Source organism: Zootoca vivipara, chromosome 15 (assembly GCF_963506605.1).
Source record: "Zootoca vivipara chromosome 15, rZooViv1.1, whole genome shotgun sequence".
Taxonomy (NCBI): domain Eukaryota; kingdom Metazoa; phylum Chordata; class Lepidosauria; order Squamata; family Lacertidae; genus Zootoca; species Zootoca vivipara.
The window spans coordinates 38,590,217-38,605,869 of record NC_083290.1 but is presented as its reverse complement, the minus strand read 5'-3'; the positions used below and the strand labels follow the sequence as shown (position 1 = coordinate 38,605,869).

The following is a 15,653-nucleotide window of genomic DNA, read 5'->3' as shown; positions in this document are numbered from 1 at the left end:
AAGCTAAATTTGACTGGAACCAGGCTAATGTCACTACTTGGGGCAGAAGCACATCCCTCAGCAGGGCATCCTTGGCTCAGGAGAGTCACTATATGGGTGGGTATTACAGCACTTTCAAAAGGCAGCCCTTCAAAGCTGTGGGTGGGAGAAGCAGAAAACCTTCTCTAGCTGGGACTTTAAAGTCAAGCCAAAGAATCTGGGGCTTCTTGTAATCCTTGTTTTTCTTGCAAGGCAGGCATTATCAAGTCCCCAAAGGTCACTTTGGGGCCTGAGGCCAGCAAACCTTGTCCTCACATCTGCTCATTTTGCTGCAATATTTCAGAGCTAGTTGTTCTGTGGGCAACCTGGTTATGACACCACATTCTTTGCATCTTACGTTCTGCTTGGAGGCATCGGATGTGGGCTTTTCAAAGCTGAGATTTGAAGAGTAGCTGGGAGTGGAGCTTATTACTTCAAGCCACTGGGCAGGACTTTGCACTTTCAGCTGAAGAAACAGTTCGTTCCGCACTGGTTAACAAAGGGTGCTCTGAAGTCTTGGATTAAAAGAATAACTTGAACAATTTTTTGCTTTCCATTTGGCCAGCATATGTGAAAAGGCTGGAACAGAAATGTAGTGCAAGGTGAGATATTCATTGCACCTTTACAAGCTCCACCTGTCAAAAAAATGTGTTTGTGTTGACTATAAGTCACAATGACCTCCAAGGCAGATGGAAGAATGGATAACTGAGCACTCCCACTTTTGTTGCATTTTAAATGGACAGGCTAGGAAGCAAAAAGAATGTACTGGTCAGTCTTGATATGTTACTTTTTGTTCAGCTCCCATCTCTTCTGTAGCGAATTCCCACACAAGCCCATCTTTTCCTAACCTAAATGTTGGCTCCTATTATCCTTTGGGAAGTTAGGAAACTCTGCCACCTAGTGCCCAGCTTATGAGCAGCTCTGTCCTATTTCCTGAAACTCTTACAAGGCAGGGTGGCTACTCTGTGGTTTTCCAGATGTTACAGGACTCTGCCTCTGGCTGTAGTCAGGACGGCAAATTGCCAGGGAAAATGAAGTTGTAGTCCAGGAACATCTGGAGGGTCACAGGCTAGCCACCTTCTTAAGATTATTAGGCTTTACGCACACAAACTTTGTATTTATCATTTGAACGTGTTCAGGACTGAGAAGGTGGGACACCATACAAACAGGTGTAGGCTAGCAAAAGATGTACTCTTATTTCTACGCTTTTCTGCTAATACAGAGGGAGGCAATGGAGTGCCCTCTGGATTTTGCTGGACCACAACTCCCATCAACCTGACTATGCTTGCTGGAGAGAGCTACCCTGGCACTAACAACACCCAGGCTGTTTGCATGCAAAATTATTATTATTATTAGAAATTATATACCACCCTATACCAGAGGTCTCAGGGCAGTTTACAGAACAAATCAAAATATAAAACAACAAAATATATACAGTAATAAAAAAGAGCAACAACCCAATATCCCCCCCCCCAAAAAAACACATTTTAAAAGGGTGTCAGATGTCAATCAACTCAACCAAAGGCCTGGTTAAAAAGGAACACTTCTGCCTGCTGCCTAAAGGGTGTATAATGAAGGCGCCAGGCGAACTTCCCTGGGGAGAGCATTCCACAGATGGGGAGTCACTGTAGCAAAGGCCCATTCTTGTGTTGTACAAGTGTGTCATTCTTCTTTTTTCAGCAACACTGAAGATGGGAAGGCGATGCACACTCCCCCCCCCCACCAGACTGCTTTCTCCAAGGTGCACCCCCCCACAATGCTTTGCTTTCTCCCTGCTGCACATGACCTCATTTGAGAGCAGAACCCTTTCTCTCTTACGCAGCCCTCTCTTCTTCATGGGGCTGGTGTCATCAGGCAACTGCTAAGGCCGGCTGCTGACCACTAGAGCCTCCTGCCCCTCCTCGCCAGAACCAACGGGCTGGATCCTGCTGCAAGATGGGTTCCCCAGGCTCCAGTGCAAAAACAGGCTGAAGAGCATTCAGACTAGAGCAGGGTGGTCCGTTTTAGAACAGCAACATATTTTGAGCTGGACACCCGCCATATCCCTCCAGAACAAGAGCTTCTTGGCCTTCAAAGGGCAATAAAATCTGAGCAGCCAAGCACAAACCCGGCACTGTTCTTTCCTCCCCCCCCCTTTGCAATTCCCAACACCAAGAACAAAAGAGGAAGAAAAAATAACATCTTTAATAGCTTAGTAACTGGCACAGATGGTACAGTATTCTGATCCACAACTGGTTTTATTTCTTAACACACATGAAAACACTGCACTGCGGAGCTCGGGGCGGGAGGGAAGGAGTTTGGGCTGCATTTAGCATTGCACCTACGTCGTGGGACTCTAAGTGGGCTGGGTGTTTGTTCTTTGCAGTTACATTCAGTGCCCAGGACGAGAAAAACCAAGTGCCACTGCTAGGAGCATAGGAAACTGGCTTCTATTAGGTGACACCACTGGTTCATCTAGCCCACTGGAGCCAAGATTGGTCTCAGGTATGCGATCCATCCATAACTTGCTTTGGCTTTCTTAACTGGAAATGCCGAGGGTTTAACCTGGCACCTTCTGCATGCCAAGCATGTGTTCTAGCACTGAACTATGGTACCTCCCCATGGCTGAGCTGAAGAGACACCACTGGAGTAACCCAAAGACACACCAAACTCCCAAGCTATTAGGGAAAAGAGGACCGGGGGGGGTGTATTTCTACCGGGGACTAAAGTCATTTGTAGCAGCAGACTGGGCCTTGAAGTAGATTGTCAACATGTGAGTTACAAAACAAGATTTCACTGTAAACATTTTCACCGATTGGGGATGCTGCAGAGGAGAGATGAATACTTAGATGAGGTCTTAGTGAAGCAAGAGTGATGGCTGCTTTAAATGAACCTTAAGATATGTACAGTGGGGAAACAACTCATTGTTACTTTTTTACCACTTGGGACCCAGCATCTGGGATAAGGATGCTTTGCATTAAAATTCGGGAGTTCACCAGTTGCCCAGGGTAACCGTTTCTTCACATATGTGCTACTTGCAGGCTCACTGCTCAAGCTGTCCTGCCACACACACATAAGCCCAGGCAAGTGTGTGAATGACTGCCTGGAGTTAAGGTTCAGTTTGGCCTTCTGTCCAAGACTGCTCTATTCTATTCTGCAGTATTGCCTTTCCTCCAGGGCAGGTGGGGTTTAGGGAGTGTGGGAAAGGGGGGGGCATTTCAAGGAACTTTCCAGGCACGACAGCCTCTCGGTCTCCCACGTGAGGTAGGTCAGCCCCGATTTTCTCATATAGGGGACACAGGCACAGTATGGTTAAGTGACTTGGCCAAGATCACACAGCAAGTCAGCAGTAGAGTCAGGGAATTTCCCGGCTTTGGCTAGCAGAACATACTGCTTTTACCTAGCAGAACTACTCCAACCATCAATTTTCCAGAGGAGAGGGGGGAAGGGACATTTTATAGTGAGAGAGAGAAAGCGATATGCAGCCGACTATCGAAACTCGTAGCAGCAGTCTTCGGAGGATGAATACAACCTAAAAAGAGAGAAATCTTCCAAACCTGTGGCTCAAAAGCTGCCATTAAGCTTAAGCTTGCAAGTGCGCCCTGACTCATCTCTTTCCACAGTGTGGCAAGCAGCAAACCGCCCATGCTGAACAGGTGCTTTTTAGTGTCATTAAAGCAGTGTTTCCCAACCAGTGTGCCTCCAGATGTTTTGGGACTACAACTCCCATCATTCCTGACCTCTGGTCTTGCTAGCTAGGGATGATGGGAGTTGTAGTCCCAAAACATCTGGAGGCACACTGGTTGGGAAACACGGCATTAAAGAGTCTAAGACCTCGACCTCTGATAGGATGCTTGGTGGCACACAACACAGCAGTTTACCCATAAAGCATTTCAGTGGGGGGTGGGGGTGGAGGGGGGGCTTAGTCAATGGAGCATGGCCATGGCACCCCCGCAAAGAGGGGTTTCCACCTCAGGGAAACCAAGTTTCCGATTAGAAATGTGTAATGTTCACAGCTGGAAATGTTTCCTGCCCAGACCTAGTAGGGCTGAAGTCAGCTGGTTATCCAGAGCAGCTATCTAAAGCCACTGCAGCTAAGGTACCAAAAGTCACTTGTCAATCACTGGTGCTCCATTTGCTGGTTTGTTTTTTTAGAAAAATTCAATCTCTATGGATATACAATATTAAAATTACAGGTGACGAAATGCCTGCGACGCCCTCCGGTTACCTGATGTTGCCCCACAGCTGCCAGCCCAAAGGGAAAGTCAAGTGCATAGTAAGGTCTATCAGAAAGGATTTCCCTCCCTCCGCGGAAGGAATCGCTAGGGCCTTCTCCTGTTAGTGCTCTTTCACCGTCAAATTCTCCAGCTGGCCTTTAATCTCCCTCGGAGCTTTGTCGCTGGAAGGTTTGTTGGGGTAGTCTCGCTCTCCAAAGATGGTGCTTCCGATCCGAACGTTTGTCGATCCAACTTCAATCTGTAAAGCAGCAAAAAAGCAGGAGAAAGATCACGGGTGCTTTGGAAGTTGGAACTTTGATCTGAAAGGCCTTGGCTGTCCCACTTGTAAATTATGTTTGTAAGCCATGCTGCTAAAAGGTGGGTCAGTGGTACCTCTACTTACGAATGACTCGACTTACGAATGTTTCTACTTACGAATGGAGCTCCACCCACCATCTTGGACGCTGTTTAGATAGGATTTTTTCTACTTACGAATTTTTAGATAGGGTTACTTCGACTTGCGAATTTTTTCTCCCAATGCATTCCTATGGGATTCGACTTACAATTTTTTTCGACTTGCGAATGTGCGTTCGGAACGCATTAAATTCTTAAGCAGAGGTACCACTGTATAGTCAAAATGCTCAGGCCCACTGAACAAGGACTTCATCACAGCTAATTCCTCCCTCACTAAGGTAGCATCTCCACAGACTAGCCTGTCTCTCCACAAACTGAGTTACGTAACTGAGAACACCCTATAGATATCTGGTGCAATTGAGAGGCACCTCACCGGAGTAATGCAAGCCCAAAAATTCCAAAATGTTTTGAGAAGACTTATGTCCCGATTTGCACATACAGGTGAAACTCGGAAAATTAGAATATCATCGAAAAGTGCATTTATTTCAGTAATGCAACTTCTTGTTTTTTCCTTTTTCTTTTAATTTTTACTAATGCTTTCTTTTGGAAATTCCACAGTAATAAAACGAATAGTTACAATAATACAAAAATAAACACCGCTATTACATTCCATTTATAATTGACCTGCCTAACAACAAATAATTACAATTACAACAAATAAAGGCTTGACATATCTTGCTTTGCATGTCATGCATCTATCTATCTCATATATTGGTTTCACCTTTTAAGTTGCGTTACTGAAATAAATGCACTTTTTGACGATATTCTAATTTTCCAAGTTTCACCTGTAATGGGTCGGTGGCACGATATTGGCCCCTTTTGGAGCTGGATGCTGTATGGGGAGAAACAACACATGAAGAAACTCTGTGGGGTCCTAAAGAGCTGCTGTTTCCCCCCTCCCTTTAGTGCCTTTTCCTGCTTCTGTTTCCCTTTCTAGTCCCTGGAATCTCTGTAGTGTATCCAGGGTGGATTTGTTTTAAATCAAATTGATTTAAATCACGATTTAAATCACTAGTCAGTAAGACTTGATTTAAATCTTTTTTTCCCCAATTGCTGCTTTGTTTGCTTTTTATATTGCTGGTATAATCTCAATACCGTGTTTCTCATATTATAAGACACGTCTTATATTTATTTTTTCCTCAAAAAAACACACTATGGCTTATTTTCAAGGGATGTCTTATTTTTTTCCTCCTCCTCCTGCCGCGGCCGGCATTGCTGCTGCGCCTATCACTATGTCTTATTTTCGGGGTATGGCTTATATTCCTTGAATGCTTAAAAATCCTGCTATGGCTTATTTTATGGGTATGTCTTAAAATATGAGAAACAGGGTATTTACAACAAATTCACACTTTTGAGAACTGCAAAAACAAGCTTCTGTGATAATATCTTCTCGTTAGAAAAACTGCTCCAAATAATCTTACAGAAACCTCACTGCCAAGTCCATGGGTTTATGACGCTGCCTATGAGAAGCAGGGAAGCTGTCCACATGGGGAAACCAAGATTTATTCAAATGGGGTCATACATCTAGACACTCTGCTAGGACGGAGGGAGAAGTGAAAGGAGAAAGGCCCCATGATTAGCAATTGCAGAAAAAAAGAAAATAAAAGGCAATAGACTGACTTACTGCATGCTGGAAGTCTGTAGACATCCCCATGCTCAGCTCAACTTTTTCAATGGGGAGATTGAGCTTGTCGCACAACTCCTCGCGCAAGGATATCAACATCTGCAGGGGAGGGAAGACAATGCAATTGAACTTGGCCCTCTCTTCCTTAAAAGACAAGCTTCGTATATGAGTATTTCCCCCAAGATCAGGAATACCTGGAAGTCAGGGTTGGGCCCCTTACTGAGGTCGTGCCCAAAGCTGCCAATTGTCATTAAGCCCACAAATTCCAGGCTGGGACACTTCTGGAGGATGTGTGCCACTGTTGTTACCGTTTCTCCAGGCGGCAGCCCATGTTTACCTTTAAAAAGAAAAGCTTATTTGTTAATTTTAAGAGTTGGAAGGGATCACGAGGGTCATCTAGTCCAACCCCTTGCAATGCAGGAAAGTTTTGCACAATATGGGGCTCGAACCCACAACCCGAGATTAATAGATAGATAGATAAACTTCATTCGCAGTAGCCAACGTCCATAGCAACATAAAACAAGCAATATATACAGATAAGAAACAACAATAGGTAAAAAGGGCAATCAAATAACCAAGATTATTGTTCAGATAGTGGCCCTTAATCTCTTTGCACCCTCGATAAGCCTAGCAACCTTTACTGTTGTCAGATCATTTTGGTCTGATAGAAGAAAGAACAGTGTGGCCGCAGATGGGCGGCCTGGGAGAAGAACATGAGCCACTGTTTCCGTATTGCCATCTCCACAGGGACAGAGTCGTTTCTCAGTTGGAATCTTTTGGTATCGGCCCTCAAGTACGGCAGAGGGCATCACATCCAATCTGGCCAAAGGCTTTAACCTGCTCGATTGGTTGATTGTCCATGCTCCAGTTATGTGATCTATGTTTCCTTGCGAAAACCATGACTTTGGTTTTCTGATAGTTTACCACCAGCTGTTCTCTCCTGCAGTATCCTGAGAATTCTCCTATCAGCCTTCTAAGGCCTATTTTTGTTTGGGATAGGAGGACCCCGTCATCAGCATATAAGAGCACGGAGATTGGTTTTGCGGCCAATTTAGGAGCATGGAACTCCGGAGATGTTAGGCTTTTGACCATGTCATTAATATATAGGTTAAATAAAGCTGGGGCTAGAATACAGCTTTGCTTAACCCCCTTGGTGGCTGGTACAGGGCCTATGAGTTGACCATTTGTGGTGCATCTTACATACAGCACAGTATCTTTATATAGGCCATTAATCAAAAATAATAATCTTTTGTGTCTCATGCTCTACCAACTGAGCTACCCTGCCTTGTTATACATTGCATTTTAATTGCAACCTCTGGGGGAGGACCATAGCTCAGTGGCAGTGCATCTGCCATAGCTGCCAAGTCTCCCGTATTCCCCCGGGAAACCCCCGTTTTTCCAGCCGTTTCCTGCTGGCAGCCCGAATTTTAAAAAAACACTGGAGTCTCTGGACATGCGCAGAAACGATTTCTGGCGCTGCGGCCATTTTGGAAATGGACAGAGCATGCATAGAAGTGACTTCCGGTGCTGCTCTGCCCAGTTCCAAAATGGCCGCAGCACAACTTCCGGCGCTGCGGCCATTTTGGAAACGGGCAGAGCATGCGTAGAAGCAACTTCTGGTGCCACTCTGCCCAGTTCCCAAATGGCCGCAGCGCGACTTCCGGTACCGCGCTGCTCCCAATCCTGGATTTTTCAATCTGGGAGTTGGCACTATGGCACCTGCTTTGCATGCAGAAGGTCCCTGGTTCAGCCCCTGGCATCTCCAAGCAGGCCTGGGAATATCCTCTGTCTGTAATCCTTGAGAGCCACTGCCAGTCACTGAGGGCAATACTGAGCTGGATGCACATGGTTCTTCCAAAATTCAATCCAACCCTCTGTTCCTCCAAGGAGCTCAGGTGGTATATATCATTCTTCCTCCCTGCCCCTTCTATCCTTACAACCACCCTATGAGGTAGGTTAGCCTCAGAAAAACCGACTGGCTTGTTGGTCATTCAAGTAGCTTCATGGTGAATTTGCACCTGTGTCTCCTCTGTTTTAGTCTATATAAACACTATACCTTGCTGCCTCCCAGTAGTGAAGGCAGCCTCACTAGGAAGAATCTAGACCATATCCTGCCTGATCAGGGATCCCAACTGCTCCGAGAGCCAATTGCACAGGATTCCTTTTCCAGATGTCCTGCAAGGTACGCAGAAGTCAAAAAAAAAGTGCTGCTCTTTAAAAGAAGGCTGAAATGCAAGCCCAAACCCTTGGCGTGTGAGAGGGGAGAACAACATCAAATCTACTTACTGTCTTCCCCACTGGTGTTCACTTGCACCATGATCTTTAGCTTCTCCAAAGACCCCTTCTTCTGCCAAGAACCGTTCACTCTGTCCGCCAGTTTTGGGGAATCCACCGTTTCCAGCATGAAGAGGTTAGGTACCGCTAGACGACATTTAAAGAAGGGTCTGAGCAAATATCCATTGCAGAAAACATTCCCGTTTCATGCAATTTCAGAGTGCACAGTATGAATGTACTGCCAAGTTAGGGATCCTCGCATAAACTGTACGTTCTCTACCTGAGTAGCATAATGCTCCCTGCGCCATAGGGCTGTATCAGACAGTACCCCAACACTGGTGAAGGGAGACAGCCGGTCCTGCTTCTGGATGGCCGGTTGAACAACAAGGCCTTTTCCTCCTTTCCGGGTTCTAGATTATTAATCACCTCTTAACTAATGTTTTCAAAGTGTAAAATGCAAAACAACATTTTAGAACAGGGAGGAGAAGGCAGAAACCGCCTTGTCCTAAACCAAGCAGGAGAAAGGGCCCTTTGCCCATGGCACATATAGAAGCTGGTCTCTCAGTCACCTTCTGCCTGATCTTATGAATTAACCACAGTAAATAAGTTCATCAATTGAAGGACCAGACATATGAGACACCACTGAAAATTACCACGCTGCATCCAAATCCATTAACAAAGTTATGTGAAATTGCAACTCAGGAGGATGCAACTACAGCTGACCTACTGAAAACTAAGCTAAATCTTATGAAATAGCCATTACTGTGAAACCAGGTCCTGGGAAAAATAAATCCCTCCAAGCCCCAATTTCAATTTTTGGAGAAATCACTGGTTCTGTGTCCTCACTGTGCAAATTAACTGCATCTCAAAATCAGGATCTCCTTAAGTCAGAGCTGGTAACAGTAGTGCATTCACTGAAGTGAGTACATTACAACCCCCCCAACAAGATTTCTTGTTGTCTCCCTGCCCCCCCCCAAAAAAAAGTGAGCACAAAAAGAAATTATTATTACCAATGAGTTTGTTGACATTGTTTTTCTGTAGATGGCCTATGAAATGCCATTTAATCTCTGGACACGAAGCAAGAATCTGAGGACGGAGGCAAAGAGTGAGTAGAATTCGAAATGCATTTTCATGCTAGGAATCCATAGAACACTTGCAAGTGAAGGATGATTTCACTTTTATTTATTTATAACTCAATTTTCAAGGCAAACAGCCGCCATAAAGTGGCTTATAATAAAGACAAAGGATGGTCCCTGTGTAAGAAGAGAGGGGCAAATCTCATCCAAGGTCCCTCAAATGTTAAAATCATTTTGATGGCCGTTAACACACTTAGTAGCAGTTTGCTGTCAGTGTAAATAACCTCTGCTGGGACAGATTCAGCATATAGGCTCCCATCTGTGCTTGAAAATTATTTCAAATGATTGGGGCTCCGCAACAAAAAGAAGCATCTTGGCCAAGATTATCTGCTATTTATACATAAAGAACTGAACAGCTACTGAAAGGCAAACAGAGAGATTCTTCTCTGAACATGAGCTTACTAGTCAATTTTCTGAAACAAGCCTCTGCCAACTTCACAGAATGAGGATTTTATTTAGCACACAAAATGTACTTACTCTGGAGTCTGATGCCTTTTCTAGAAGTTCTTGGACCTGCAGAAAGTTAAGACATGGATTAAATTTTGCCAGGCTTGCTCTGCCTTACCTCTAACTTGACTACCTTGACTTACAACTGCCTCTGTTCATATGCAATGCTAAACACCATAGTTTAGTGCAGAGGTGGGGAACTGACAGCTGTCCATATACTGTTGGACTCCATTAGTCCTAGTCAACCTGGCCACTAGTCCAGGAAAATATGGACAGCCACAGCACAACATTCCTCCCCTATCCTCCTCCCATGTGACCAGGAAGAAGACTTCTGCCATGCTTAGTTTCACAGTAAAAGAACGACGACTCAGTGGTGCATTCAAACAAGGGATCCTGGTTTAAAAGAATGACAGTTTCATAAACAAAAGCTGGAAGCTGATTTGCTATAAAACTCACCAGAGTTAATCTTAAAGGATTCCCAGTTCAAACATTAACTCTAAGCCAAGGTTTTATTTTTATTTTTAAGTAGAACAAATCTTAGCAGAAGTCCTTCCAAGCTGCAAAGGAGATAGGGAGGTGCATAGGGAGGAAGAGATGGGGAAGTCAGCCATATGATGTCAAACCATGGGTGAACATTACAAGCAAAGGTGCATAGCATTAAGACAGTGAGTTCCCATTGTGCCTCAAACAGAAGGCAAAAGGGTTAATGAGCAGCGTTTTACGAGAGGCAATATCCATTTGTAAAACTGCTAATAGACACTATTCTTGAGTACAAAGTCATGCATCAGATTGCCAACTGCTCCCAGTTATTCTTTCCAAGAAACCTGCTTCAAACCACATTGATGCACCTGTACCCAACATTAGTGCAATTATTTCCCCATGTTCACTCATTTGGACTATGCAACTCAAATTAACCAGCCGTAATATAACATTACTGCTGCACAGCGATGAGCAAACTGATATCAGCCTATCTAGCTTATATTTTAAAGACCTGCAGAAGCCACTTCGAAATAAATGAGAATGTGGGAATAATCCAGATGTATCTCTGCTATTGTCACCACCTTTCAGGCCTGTGGGTGTATCAGATTGCACATTGCTGGTATACATCATGGAAGAAGCTGACAAACAGCCATGAAAAGGGTGAATTCCAAGCTAGAGATCACTGGCAAAGGGATTGACCATCGAACCTCCAATATCGCAATGCCTTTTTACAAATGATGCGACCACACTTGGAATACAATTGCCAGATCCCTGTGGATCCTGCTGCCTGAGGCGGTCACCTCACCTTGCCTCATGGGTGAGCCAGGCTTGACTTCCTCCTTCACAGACAAGAAGTGTCCTTTATTTTTCAAAGTTTTAGTTTGGCCAATTTAGGATCATATGAAGAGTCCGATGGATCAGGCCACTTAGTCCAGCACCCTGCTCTCAGAGTGGCCAATCTGAGGCCTGTGGGAAGCCTGAAAGCACGACCCGAGTGCAGCAGGATTCTCCCCATTTGAGAATCTTTTAAAGCCATTTAAGTTCTGTCTCTGTAACATTTACTCCCCAGCTATGACACAATTCTCCAGGGTGATGCGGGACTAATGAAATATGAGCTCCTTTTGTGACCATCTGGTTTGTGAGCATGCCAGCAGCTTCAGGCCTTATCTCCTTCTGGTCCTGAAACCCAAACGACAGGGCAAGGGAGGACACTCACATAGTTTTCTCCAAAGCTGCGCTGCCCATGGTTGTAGGCCTCAATCACCATTTCCGCTGGCTTCGTTTTACTGACAGCTACAAGGCGAGGCTGTATAGCAGGCAATCCCTATATTTGCAAAGAAAGAAATGGTCAGTGGCCAAGATCCTCACAACTCTGTGACTGGAACATGGAAAATATCTATTGCCGGCCAACAGGCACAGCTAAGAGATTTCATATTATCTCAAGTCCATCTTGAACTTTGTTTTTTTATGGAGACAAGCTCACATGTTCTGTTTTGAGTTAATGTGGAAAAAACACAAAGGTTCCTAAAGACTAACAGAAACGTTGTAGCGTAAGCTTCCATGGATTAATAGTTTACTTCATTGAATAATCTTCACGTAACAGCTGATACATATTACACAGACACATGTACGGAGAGGGAGGAAAAAATGTTTTAAAACGAGGCTAAATGAGTATGAAATGCAATAAGTATTGACCATGACAACGCGACACAAAGCTTAAGACAAGCCAAATGAACATCCACAACAGCAGCAACCGGCAACAACACATCCATTTGTTACAGGTAGGTAGCCGTGTTGGTCTGAGTCGAAACAAAATTTAAAAATTCCTTCAGTAGCACCTTAAAGACCAACTAAGTTTTTATTTTGGTATGCGCTTTCGTGTGCATGCACACTGGTATCTGATGAAGTGTGCATGCACACGAAAGCTCATACCAAAATAAAAACTTAGTTGGTCTTTAAGGTGCTACTGAAGGAACATCCATTTGTGAATGTGCCCTAAGCTGGGCTTCCGACCTCAATTATTTTATTTATAATAAATTCCATTGGAGTAACTTTGAATGCGACCCCATAGCTGCTGCCCTGGGAGTAGGCCCCGCTGAACTTAACAGAATTTACTTTTCACCATTCTTAAGGCACGTTGGTTCTGACTTAACGATTCAAAGAGATCCCGAGTCTTGCTTTGTGAAAATACAGCAGCCCCATCCACACTTACCTGGAAGAAAGTCCAACTGTATCCAGTGGTGCTTAATCCCTACTTAATTCCTTATAGGAATTTCTGGGGTGAGGGCAGATACAGAACAGGACAGGGCTCCTGCACGCTCAGCAGCTGTGTATAAGAGGGAGTTTCAGCAGGTATAGTTTGCTGTGCACAAAGCCCCTCTTCTGCACATCTACTGAAAGGTGTGGGAGTCCTGTCCTCTCTTCTGCATCCGGCCACTTTAGCAGGACTGCATAGTGGATGCAGCAGCTCAGTGGCAGGGCATCTGCTTTGCCTGCAAAGCCCCTGGGCTCATTCCCCAGCACCTCAGGAAGGGCAAGGAATGTGGAGTGCTGCTGCCAGTCAATCAATTCAGTTCAATTCAATTCACTGTCTATGGTCAAAGGCCTTCACAAGGAACAAGAGGGGGCAAAAAGCAAGACATTTCTTCTAAGATCACGCAGTGCGAGTCTATGATTCACAGCATAAAATCTCCACACATTAACGTAACGCTGCCAGAGCATATTTGGCTGCCAGAGGTTTAATTTGCAAGTGTTTATTGCTTAAGAGTTCAACTATCACTTCCAAGGGGGATCGATCTGAGCCCTGATGGAGAACACAATTGTTACAGAAATAAATATAAAAAAATAAAAAAATTGTCCAACTAAGAGACCAACTAAGTTTGTTCTTGGTATGAGCTTTCGTGTGCATATCTGAAGAAGTGTGCATGCACACGAAAGCTACTAAGAACAAACTTAGTTGGTCTCTATGGTGCTACTTGACAATTTTTTATTTTTTAAAAAATATTTCTACCGCATCAGACCAATACGGCTACCTACCTGAATCTAGAACAATTGTTATTCTATGTTCTCAAATATAGAATAAATATTGATAATTGCACAAGGTAAACACACATACATAGGTATATAAACCACATGTCTAAAATAGTACAGGAGAGCAATCCAAAAGTCATCTTGGCTCTCCTAAAGACTCCTACCGTAAATATTTCCTTTGCCTCCTTAATCCTCCTTACCTGAGAGCTCAGATAGCAATCAGGGGAAGATCCTGAAGGGATTCCTCTCCTACATCTATGAACCTCCTTTGTATTATGGTAATTGTCACTGTGTGCCCAGATTCTATGCATTGAGGGATGCAGGCATCCTGACTGTCTTATCAAATGCTAATGTTTTGTGTAAGCTGTGTTTGGAACTATGCAAAACTTGCTAAATCCTCAGGAATATCACACCTTGGCCTGCCTGAGCCACAGTAACCCCACCTTAGGTGGGATGTAATTTCTGACTGTAGAGGGGATTGTCATCCTTCTCCATGCCAAAATGCAACCCCTTAAAAGAAATATTTCTTCTTGGTTCTGGGTCTCTCTTGCCTCCTTGCTAGGAAGGGAGGGAACTCTGTTGCAACAGAAAAATATGAAGCCAAGCACCCCTATTTTTCTAGATCACAATCAACATTCATCCTGCATGATGTCCACGACCTGACTACCTCTCTGCATGCCTTCCCGTTCCCTGTGTCTCCCTTCCCAGGCGTCTCCCCTCTAAGTATGCCGAGGGCTTTCCTGCGCAATTTGGGGGGGGGGGCTGCTGCTGCTGCTGCCAGTCAGTGCAGGAAACACTGGGCTAGGTGGACCAAAATTCTGATTTAGTATAAGGCAGCTGGCTATGCTCCTAAAAAAACAAAAACGCGCAAACCCGGTAATACTATAAGTTATTCACGCTAAAAAGATACATAGGCTATTAATAACAGCAGCAGCAGCAAGCAACGATCCGCAGGCCACGCCAGGTCTCTCCCACCCGCCGCCTCCAGGGCATGAACCGCCCGCCCGCCCGGTCGCCGCCGCGCTCCCCGCCCGCCTCGCACCTTGGGTCTGCTGACCGCCGCCTGCTGCACCCGCTCCTGGACTGCCCTGAGCGCCGGTCCCAGGCCTTCCCCGGCAGCCATCCCCGCTCTCCACATTCCCCAGCCGTGCCGCGGATCTTGGGCCGGGCTTCCGCCACACACGCAGCCGTCTCCCAGGCAGCCAATCGCCACTCCAAGCCCGGCTCGGCTGGCCAATGAGGGTCGGAGGTGGGGCCCGGAGGAGGCGGGCTCGGGCCTGCGGGCTGGGCTCGGCCCTCGGCCATTTTGGAGAGGTCGGGGACCCGCAGCTTAGGGCGGCTCAGGGAAAAGCCGCTGCGGGGGAAGGGAAGCGGAGGGGATGCTTTTCTCCCTGAGCGCATGCGCGGGAAGCGCCGCTGGCGCAGTGATCGCAGCACCAAACGCTTCCCTGGAGGAGGGTATGTTTTTCGAGCAGGAATGACGGGGGGTCATGGATCAGCCCAGTGCAGAACTCCAAGGAAGGAATATTTGGGATTCGTTACCTGCAGCGCCGTGCACGCATTGGCAGCTGTTTCTGAACCCCCTTACAGGGTTGTTGTGAAGATCTGCATCGCACCAGCTCGTAGGAATACCACGGTCCAGGGATGAAACCCTCCCATCAGGATACTCCATTCCAACACCCTCTCCATTTCCCCCCAGCCGGCACTCCTAGTTCCATTGCTATTGAGCTGGCTCCAACCTCAAGGGGTTGTCTTTTGGGGTGTGTGTGTGTGTCAGTGGCAGATTTATAGGTATGCACAATATGCAGAGATTTAGGGTCCTATGTGGCCCAAAGGAGGCATCTGTCCAACAAGAAGATACAAGAGATCCGTTGATACCACTTCCTAGTAAGTGCAATATAAGATTACGAGAACCTTCTAACTTTTGAAAAGTCTAAAAACCTCTACTGGCTCATGGCTGGTCTTGGACACAAGCTGATGGTGCCCAACAGGGCTGGTAAGAGGAAGACCAGCAGCCGATAGGAAACCGCAGAA

General features: G+C 45.6%; 1 protein-coding gene across 1 annotated transcript; it reads right to left on the bottom strand.

Annotated features, from left to right (window-relative positions):
* Positions 1-2,183: 2,183 nt before the first annotated feature.
* Positions 2,184-14,789, bottom strand: PLPBP (pyridoxal phosphate binding protein). Its single transcript, XM_035139198.1, has 8 exons — positions 14,662-14,789; positions 11,806-11,913; positions 10,140-10,175; positions 9,537-9,612; positions 8,539-8,673; positions 6,447-6,589; positions 6,253-6,351; positions 2,184-4,473 (listed from the first exon to the last, which is right to left on the bottom strand). Exons 1-8 carry the CDS (start codon positions 14,755-14,757, stop codon positions 4,336-4,338), a joined length of 831 nt encoding a protein of 276 aa, XP_034995089.1. The 5' UTR covers positions 14,758-14,789; the 3' UTR covers positions 2,184-4,335.
* Positions 14,790-15,653: the final 864 nt, after the last annotated feature.

Coding starts and splice junctions, on each gene's coding strand:
- PLPBP (XM_035139198.1), bottom strand. CDS start 14,757: ATGTGGAGAGCGGGGATGGCTGCCGGGGAAGGCCTGGGACCGGCGCTC. Junction 11,914..14,661: donor CGGCGGTCAGCAGACCCAAG/GTGCGAGGCGGG, acceptor TTGCAAATATAG/GGATTGCCTGCTATACAGCC. Junction 10,176..11,805: donor GCAGCTTTGGAGAAAACTAT/GTGAGTGTCCTC, acceptor AACTTTCTGCAG/GTCCAAGAACTTCTAGAAAA.